Raw genomic sequence first — 10076 nt, forward strand, 5'->3', positions numbered from 1 at the left:
GCTGTGATGCCAAGGCCTAAAAAAAACCTATTCCACTGTTACACTAAGTGTTAATGTTGCAGCCCTGCAAAGTGAGAAAGTTTCATCATTTCAGCACAGAAAAGGCATGGCTAAAATCAGGGAGAAACCTCCACCCATATATAAAAGTGCTATGGAGGGCCAGAAAATGCAATCTTATTTCAGGAGTATTTCTGCATAGCTAAAAAAAGAACAAAAAACAAACTTTAGATTTTATTCTTCCCTAACCTCTAATTCTCACAAAACTTGTTTTTACTGTCCCAAAGGCCTATTTAATTACAACAAGAATTATAAACAAGATTTCCCCAATGTTTCATCATTGTCACCACAGGATTCCATCAACAGTAGGTGCCTAAACTGTGTATTTGTCAGCCAGCCTTCTGTTCCCAAAACCTCAGTGGGTCACGGCTTGACACTATAACCCTAACATAAACCAAATGTCCCTCCAAATCTCAACCCACCCCTGAATTTACAATGCTACATCCTGCCACTCACAGATACTTTCCTATGATCAGCCCACTCAGTCCAACAGGAAAATACACTGTTCTCTTCACTGTATCTAGTTGCTTTATTCACTGCTGTAACTAGTGCAAACATGAGTTCTAGTTCTTTCACAATTCTACCTTTTAGAGAAGTACAGTCTGGTAAAACCAGTTTATTCAAGAATTAAAACTGCTAGCTATGTATATAAAACCATGAACTCTACCAGAATAGTGGCCAAAATTAAAGCAATAATTCCAACTTTTTTTGGTTTGGTTTTTTTTTTTGGCTGTGCCACGTGGGATCTTAGTTCCAGGTCCAGGGATTGAACCTGTGCCCTCTGCATTAGGCGCACAGAGTCTGAACACTGGACTGCCAGGGAAGTCCCTAATTCCAACTTTCTATGACATCATTTTTGGAAAATAACTATTTCCTACTAATCTGAGTGCTTAAAAAATTCCACTCTAAGAAATAACCAAAAGATTTACTTGCTATACATTGATTGTTATTTTGCCAAAATTATGGTGAATCTGACAAATTCAGTTTATATATTTATTTCCACAAAGCAAATAAAGGACAAGCAAAACTCTGGGACACACAATCTATAATAAGCAAACTACTACAGAGAAGTCTATAAATTATCTCATGTTAATGAGTCTAACTGCAGGTGAATTTTTAAGGAAGAAGAGTTCTTTCAGTTCAGTTCAGTCACTCAGTCGTGTCCGACTCTTTGCGATCCCATGAATCACAGCACGCCAGGCCTCCCTGTCCATCACTAACTCCCGGAGTTCACTAAAACTCATGTCCATAGAGTCGGTGATGCCATCCAGCCATCTCATTCTCTGTCGTCCCCGTCTCCTCCCACCCTAAGTGCTAAATTTTAAACAATTTCAGGGGAAGAGTGGGAATGAATAAATATTTCAAAACCATTTGAAATGTCAGGGTAGTATCTTAGCTCACTTAAAATGTTCTAAATGTTAAGTATATCAATAAATGAGAACGACCACTAGAAACGAACGTGTATCTATAGAAGAATCCATCCCCATGAATTAACCAAATAAGTGAGAAAATAATCAAATGATAAAGTTAATAGATGCTCATTCTAATTTAAGAGTCATTTTTCATTTAAAACACATCTGAAGGCCTCAAAGGTGGCAAAATGTCAGAAACAAGATGAAGGAATGAACATCTACCTGCCTAGTTTGAGGACCTTCAACACAAATGGCTTTTCCTCTGGCCCATGTGAATGGACCTGACTTCTTTATCACAGCACCATAGAGCACCTTTACAGCAGAATATAGCAGAAGAGTTTACAAAGATTTGGTACATTTCTCTAGATAAAGTCACCATGTTCAACCCAGCACAATGCTACAAGGAGTTACTTTTTTAAATGAAGGTTTCACTTCGGCTCACTTGAATCTAACTATTATAAATTACAACCAAGTATGGGAATTTTTTTCTATGGGTGATCTCAGTCCATTGAATGAACTGGTGCTCAACATGACCTGCAGCATTTTCAGTACTTGGAAGAGCAGTCTAACAAAGCACCCTCAAACCACCTAAAACAATCCGAAGCCAGCCACAGCTCAATAAGCCATGTACTTTTAATCCTTTTACACATGCAAATAAAATCGTAAAAGAAGGTAGCTGATTAATCCATCCTGAGGGAAACCTTACGTAATTAAAATGTCTGAAACACCTGATATACTGATTAACAAAGAAAAGCAGTCTCTAGAACACTCCTTCTGCCTAGGACGTAATGCATGTAACTTTACAGAACATCAAACATATTTGGATTTTTGAGAGACTAAGAAAGCAGAGTTGGATACATGCACCCCAGTGTTCATTGCAGCACTATTTACAATAGCCAGGAGATGGAAGCAACCTGAATGTCCGCTGACAGAGGAAAAGATAAAGATGTGGTGCATATATAATAGAATATTATTCAACCATAAAAGAGAACTAAATAATGCCATTTGCAGCAACATGGATGGACCTAGAGATTGTCATACTGAGTGAAGTAACTCAGACTGAGAAAGATAGATATCATATGATATCACTTGTACGTGGAATCTAAAAAAATGGTACAGATGAATTTATTTACAAAACAGAAATAGAGTCACGGATGTAGAAAACAAACTTACGGTTAGCAGGAGGAAAGGGAGGAAGGCTAAACTGGGAGACGGACTCACATATACACACTACTATATAAAAATAGATAATAAGGACCTATTTATAGCACAGGGAACTCTCCTCAACACTCTAGTGATCTATATGGGAAAGAATCTAAAAAAACAGTGGGATTTATGTGTAACTGATTCACTTGCTGTACATCAGAAACTAACACAACATTGTAAATCAACTATACTCCAATAAAAATTTTTTAAGAAAGCAGAGTTGTAGGTCTTCTAGAATTATTTGCAAAAGTGAAGAACATCGTTTAAGAACTAATACGATGTATGTTTTCCCTATGTGTTCAGTCATGTCTGACTCTTTGTGACCCATGGCTGTAGCCCATCAGGCTCCTTTGTCTGTGGAATTTCCCAGGCAAGAATACTGGAAATTGGGCTGTCATTTCCTACCAACCCAGGGACTGAACCCTTATCTCTTGTGTCTCATGCACTGGCAGGCAGATTCTTTACCACTGCGCCACCTGGAAAACCCAGTATGACTTATATTGGGATTTTTAGTACACTTTCTTGATATTTTATAAAAACTAAGACAAAAAAAGGGAGGAAAGTAGGGCAACCAAAAATTAGAAATGTAGTTGAACAAACTATTTTCCTATCTTTTCCTATACTATTATACATTAACTGAACATCCTATTCCAGCTGGATGAACATCCATATATTTCTACAAGTTATGTCTCCAGCAAAAGTTTACTTATTTTTTACTGCATTGACCTGTCAGTTTTATCAGCCAAGTCAGCGTGAGTGCCTTTTCATTCATTTGCTCTGCTGTCTGAGTGGAGTGGCTATTTAGCAGTCCCTGCAGCAGCAGCAGCAGGCACCACCTGTGGAGAAGACGATGGCATCCCACTCCAGTACTCTTGCCTGGAAAATCCCATGGATGGAGGAGCCTGGTAGGCTGCAGTCCATGGGGTCTCTAAGAGTTGGACATGACTGAGCGACTTCACTTTCACGCATTGGAGAAGGAAATGGCAACCCACTCCAGTGTTCTTGCCTGGAGAATCCTAGGGACGGGGGAGCCTGGTGGGCTGCCGTCTATGGGGTCGCACAGAGTCGGACACGACTGAAGCGACTTAGCAGCAGCAGCAGAGTCTAGAAATCATAGTATCATTTCTCCACCCAACTTCCATCAGAGGAGCAATAGAGAAAAAAAAAAAAAGAAACAGAATACTAGTGAGTTAAAATTTTGGGGAGAAATAGTAATAGTTCTATTAAAATTATAAGTAAAAACTATAGAATATGCACTCGTTCAATCTAAAAATCACCTTTCTGCTCACTGCATTTTGACTTTGACAAATTATAACAAATTCTTGTTTGATTTGCAAAACCAGGTTCTAGCCCTTCGATTTCTGCCACTATATTTAAGTATACTTTTTAAGAAGCAGTCAGCAATAAGAAAATAACAATGCATCTTTCACTGCGTTGTGGCAGAACCTTCAGCATTCTCTTCAATTCTATCAGTACCCCAGGTGAGCAAACACTCAGCAAGTTTATGCATTAAAAAAATAATTGCTTTTGTCTACATGTGGCATCATGCAGATTACAAAATATTTTTGTAATATACAAGGCATGTATTTTTCCTTTCTACTAAAAGCCTACAACCTAAAAGTGCTACTGAAAGAGATGCAGTTACAAAGACTAGGGACATCTGGGCTTCAATGTCAGTGCTGACAATGAGGCTCTTCTTAACCAAACTAGTCAGGCTCCTCTGAACTCTCTTCTCAATGAGGCTCTGACTTTGGGCTTCCGGGTTCATCTCTGCCTTGCCTAATTTTACCAAGTATCCCATTAGGTGGCTTTAGCTAGAAACCCCTCTGACCCTTGATGTAGTAAGTTTCCAGCCACTGGCCCCCACTGTGCTCCTTGGCTATAAATTCTCACTTTAGGGAATTCCCTGGTGGCCTAGTGGTTAGGACTTGGTGCTTTCACTGCTGAGGCCTAGGTTCCATCCCTGGTTGGAGAACTAAGATCCTGCAAGCCAAGCAGTATGGCCAAAAAAACCCAAAACAATCTCAGGGCTGAAAGCAAAAGCCAGACAAATCCTGAGAAAGATCATGGCATCCAGGTTGCTGCTTCACCTCAGAGTTCTGCTTCATCTTACAATCTGTTGTTTAGTGTTCTTTAATCCCTAATTAGTATACATTTTTCATACGATAAATCATTTTTCCTTACTGGAAACATAGATTATATTACTTCCACCAATAAAACAGGAAGAACACATAATAATTAATCTTGACTTTAGATGATAGCAATGATTAAAAGATTTTATTCTATTCCCTACCAGTATTTTCTTCTTTTTTTTGTCATTAAAAATTTTGTTTGGTTGTGAACAGGACTTACTCCTTACTTTTTCATAGAAGACTCCGACATGCCACGTGGCTCAGCTAAATGAACACACATGGCGCCAAGGCAATTCTAAGTCTGACTCCAGCATAACCTTGGCAAGATCAGTTACTTCCTCCAAGTTTCAGTTGCTTCACTCATATCTGAGGTAAGCGGTGTTCATCATCCTTAGATTTTTAATACTTTAAAACTTCATCTCTTTGATGTTAGTTATCATACAACTAGATGAAGATTTAAGGTATTAAAAGTCTAAGGATGATGAACACTGTTTACAGGCTTCCTAGGTAGCCCAGTGGTAAAGAACTCACCTGCCATGCAGGAAACATGTATCCTACCCCTGGCTCGGGAAGATTCCTTGGGGAGGAAATGGCAACCCACTCCAGTTATTCTTGCCTAGAGAATTCCATGGACAGAGAAGGCTGGCCGGGCTACAGTCCATGGGGTCGAAAAGAGTCAGACATGACTGAGCACAAAGGCACTACTTACATGCCATAGTACAATTATCTCAAATATTTATTTTCTTACCTCCAAATATAAGGCCACATTTAAAAAACTTATATATTCCACTGCTGTTGCTTGGAATTTTCCAATATTACTCTGAACAATGTCACTTCCTCCTTGGCAACTTTCTATGTCATTTTTACTTGAGGGACGAGGAATATATTATTAAGTGAAGCTGTCTTTAAAACACATACATACACAACTACTTTTACCCCATCACTTTTCTGTCATTATCCTCTAATGAACAGAAATTTTGCCAATCAGTCTTCTAAAATATTAATTTTCTTTGAAATGCTACATTACTTAGCGGTAGCAATCAGCATTTTTAATACTTTAAGCATTTCAATTTACTGTTCACTAGCACATTATGACATCATTGCCTTCCAGTGTCTGCACTCATTAAATAATCCTCTACCTTTGTTCCTCTGCCTTCGATACACAGATTGCAGATGTCCTATTGTTCCCGTTCACCTTTTCAGTGAAGAAGCTTAAAAATGACTCAATATTTGCACGTTTCTTTGCTCAGTAAATAACACTTCCCTTCACTGCAACTGAGCTGGGAGAGTCTATCTTCATCAAAAGGCAAGATCTGAACAAGACTAGATAGGAACTCGAAGGCCGAATGGGAAGGGGGGCGGAGTCAGTACATCAGCCCAACAGGGGTTCCAGGGCTTTCACAGATAAACAAAGGAAGTTGATTTTCCCACGGTGCCGCATGTGCTTCGACCATCCTAAGGTACTCGTGCGGAAGCCCAGAGCGCATTACCTTGAAAACGCAGCTCAAGTGATGATTTTTTTTTCTAAGGGAATCCCACTAAAAGCAGACAACCAAAAAGTCAACGGAGACAGAGATGGATGAGGAAGAGAGTGGGCCGACCATCGATTCCTTCCTCCGACTCCACGGAAGAACCTAAATATCTACCAACCCTAACATACCGACACACAGCTCCTCCGCTGCTCAAGATACAATTTTCAGGGGGAGGAGGAAACAGGGAGCGCGCGGGGTGGGCTTCAGGTAGGGAGAGTGCGAGGATCAGGAGAGGGGAGTCAAGTTCAGGGGCGGAGGGCCGAGGGCCGAGGGCACTGGAGGGTGGTCTGAGCCGAGCGGAACGGCGTGGGTGTCCGCGGCGCGCGAACGCCAGAACGGCGGGGGGCGGGCACGGGCCGCTTCCTCACCTGGCAGCCCTTCTTGTGATGAAAGCCGACCACCACGATGTGCAGGACGGGTCCCCGTGGGGGGCCATCGCCGCCCCGCCTCATCTCCATGGACGACCGCCGCGGGCCCGCACAACGATGACTTCAACCGCCGAGGGCGGCAAGCTCGGCGACCCCGCGATCCCCAGGAGGACGGCGAGAGGTGGATTTCAGGTGTCAGCGAGGGAGCCGCATGAGAGCCGCGCGGGGGGCCGGGAGGAGGCCGAGGATCCTGCAGCTCCGCACCGCCCCCCCGGGCCGCGGCCGCGCTTCCTTCATCCGCTTCCGCTGTTTCCGGGCTGTCACCTGATGCCGGGGCCGCCGCGGGCGAGGCGGGACTGGGCAGGACCGGGAGGGACCTGAGGGGGCGGGGCCTTGGAGGGGCGGGGCCTGGGGGCGCCGGGGGCAGGGCCTAGGGCGGGGCCTGGTGGGGCCGCTGGGCACACCTGTCCCCAGTTCACCCCCTCTCTGTGCGACCTTCTCCCCCTTCCTCCCCTGTCCTTGCTTCTTCCTCCCTAAAATGTCCGCCCCTACCCATCTCTTCCGTCAGTGTTTTCCTACCTTTTTTCCCCTTCATCTTCCGTGTATCCAATTCTTCTACCTCCTTCCCTTCGCCTCTCTGGCCTGGAGTCTCTGCCCTTCATTCAATTTTGATAACATGGAGACATATTGGTGCAGCTCTCCAGCTGTGTATTCAACCTTTAAGTTACTTGCTTACCCAGAGTTTCTCTTTTGCTTCGTTCTGTGTTTTTTCCTTATTTAAATATTATCTATAGGAGTTTGGAAGAAGAAGGCCTCATGCAGAATATCCTTGCAAATAAAGTAAATTTACAGGGAGACCTGTAAAAATGATTATTCTAGTCCTGTTATTTTTTTACTTTGTTGTGAAAGTATTGGTTGCTCAGTCGTGTCAGACTCTTTGCGACCCCATAAACTGTAGCCCGCCAGGCTCCTGTGTCCGTGAAATTATCCAGGCAAGGATACTGGAGTGGGTAGCCGTTCCCTTCTCCAGGTGATTTTCCCGACCCAGAGATTGACCTATTAAGGTTGTCTAAACTAAGAGATGGGCAACTTGTAATGATAAACTTCACAACTAGTTATTGCAATGATTGTGGATGCTATTTGAAGCAGGCACCTACCCTCAAACCGCCCTGGACAAGACTTGCTAAATCTGCTAGTATTTCCACTATTCACTTTAAGTTGACATAAAGTGAGATTCAGTTTCTTTTTTAATTCAATTAGTACAATCAATAAGGAAATAAAAACCTCTAATGATAACTGACTCCATGTATTTTGTGCTAATCAGAGTACTAAACCCAGAAAGATACAATGAAAAAAAAATTGTTTTTAAATAGCAGAAATTGGCCTTTCCTGATGGCTCAGACAGTTAAGAATCTGCCTGCAATGCAGAAGACCTGGGTTCAATCCCTGGGTAGGGACCATACACTAGAGAAGGGAATGCCTACCCACTCCAGTGTTCTTGTCTGCAGAATTCCATGGATAGAGGAGCCTTGAAGACTATTAAAGTTGGTGAGGTCTCCAAAGAGTTGGACAGGACTGAGTGAGTTTAACTTCCATTTTCTTCTTATTAATAGAACATACTTTCTGTGATTCAGTAGAATTGTTTTAATGCTAATAATACTGTAGAAAAACTTCAAGTTGTTGCTACTATTTCATTTCTGTATTACAAAATTTTTGGCACTGACTCAGAACTGTGTGTGAAACTATAACATTCCCTGTATACAGAATATATTACTGTTTTCTTCCATCTGCTTTGACATTTTCCACAATTAACCTAGCTAAAATTGAAGTGAAATTGAACATTTTTTTTAAAAGATGAAAGGTCAGGCCATCTTAGAACTCTGTATCTATAGTGAATGCCAACTGTTTACTTCATTGTGCAGGAGACCCCAGTGATAGCAGTATAAAATCTGTATCAGAACTTTCCTGGTGGTCCAGTGGCTCAATGCAGAGGGCCCGGGTTTGATTCCTGGTCAGGGAACTAGATTCCACATGCCATAGCTAAGAGTTTGTATGGCACATCTAAAGATCTCAAGTGCCACAGATAAGGCCCAGCACAGCCATACTCCCCAAATCTGTTATATTTTGCATGCTAGGGTCTCCAACTAAGATGAAATCATTTATTCATAACCATTATTTGCTTAAATGTTTAAAAAATATGTCATTTAAAATAATGCTGTAAACAAAGAAGATATGTCACAGGAAACATTAGGAGAGAAAGTAAGCAAGGGAATTTCTAAAATTTTTTCCATCTCTAATTATACAGACTGGTACATTTAACAATTTAACAAATTTTATGTTAGTTTTTAATGAGTTCTATTAATATAAAATACATTCATTATCAACATATTGTCTATAAGGACACATTGAGGGAAAATAGGAATTTCTCCTTTATTTTAAAAAGTGTTGGGAAGAACAAGATTGGAAATAGTGATTTGAGATAATTAAATACTTCCTTAAGATTATTTTAAAAGGAAACATTTGCTTGTATTTTATGATGAAATTTATCTCCAGGGAAAAAATTAGAAATGTCTTTCTGAACATACAGTACATTGAAGAGCTTCTTTTAATTATAATATGTGTATGATAAATTATAAGTTCTATTTTATATCTGCTCTGTAAGTAAGAACCAGGAGAAAAACCCTGGAGACAGAGCTATGATAGGTTTTCAAATTCATTTGGAATTGGCGTTGTTTCTTTTAGTGTCTTGCCTCAGGAAAGAACTCAATAGAATAAGAACACCTCTTCCTGAAATCCCCATTAACTACCGTGTAAACAGATTGTATCTCCTTTTTCAGGGTATCAGTTCAGTCGCTCAGTCGTGTCCGACTCTTTGCGACCCCATGAATCACAGCACGCCAGGCCTCCCTGTCCATCACCAACTCCAGGAGTTCACTCAAACTCATGTCCATCGAGTCGGTGGTGCCATCCAGCCATCTCATTCTCTGTCGTCCCCTTCTCCTCCCGCCCCCAATCCTTCCCAGCATCAGAGTCTTTTCCAGTGAGTCAACTCGTCGCATGAGGTGGCCAAAATATTGGAGTTTCAGCTTTAGCATTAGTCCTTCCAATGAACACCCAGGATTGATCTTTAGAATGGACTGGTTGGATTTCCTTGCAGTCCAAGGGACTCTCAAGAGTCTTCTCCAACACCACAGTTCAAAAGCATCAATTATCTGCCGATCAGCTTTCTTCACAGTCCAACTCTCACATCCATAAGACCTCCTTTATTCTTCATCAATAGTGCTGAATATTGCTAATGTTAATTTGGTTTCTGTAATGGAAAGCAAAATATTGACTTAAAGCTTATTTTCTTGAACTTTAAACTCTATC

The 10076-nt window shown here is 41.4% G+C and overlaps 1 protein-coding gene across 1 annotated transcript in view; it reads right to left on the minus strand.

Moving 5' to 3' along the window:
* AVL9 (AVL9 cell migration associated) overlaps nucleotides 1-7027 on the minus strand; it is a 60684-nt gene extending 53657 nt beyond the window's left edge. Inside the window, exon 1 of the mRNA XM_055420915.2 lies at nucleotides 6708-7027. Coding sequence (XP_055276890.2) covers nucleotides 6708-6797 — 90 coding nt within the window. The 5' untranslated portion in view covers nucleotides 6798-7027. The remainder of the gene's footprint in view (nucleotides 1-6707) is intronic.
* Between the last annotated feature and the right edge of the window lie 3049 nt (nucleotides 7028-10076).

This window comes from Moschus berezovskii, chromosome 3 (assembly GCF_049115385.1).
Source record: "Moschus berezovskii isolate FMDL1 chromosome 3, NW_MosBer_1.0, whole genome shotgun sequence".
In the NCBI taxonomy this organism is placed as follows: domain Eukaryota; kingdom Metazoa; phylum Chordata; class Mammalia; order Artiodactyla; family Moschidae; genus Moschus; species Moschus berezovskii.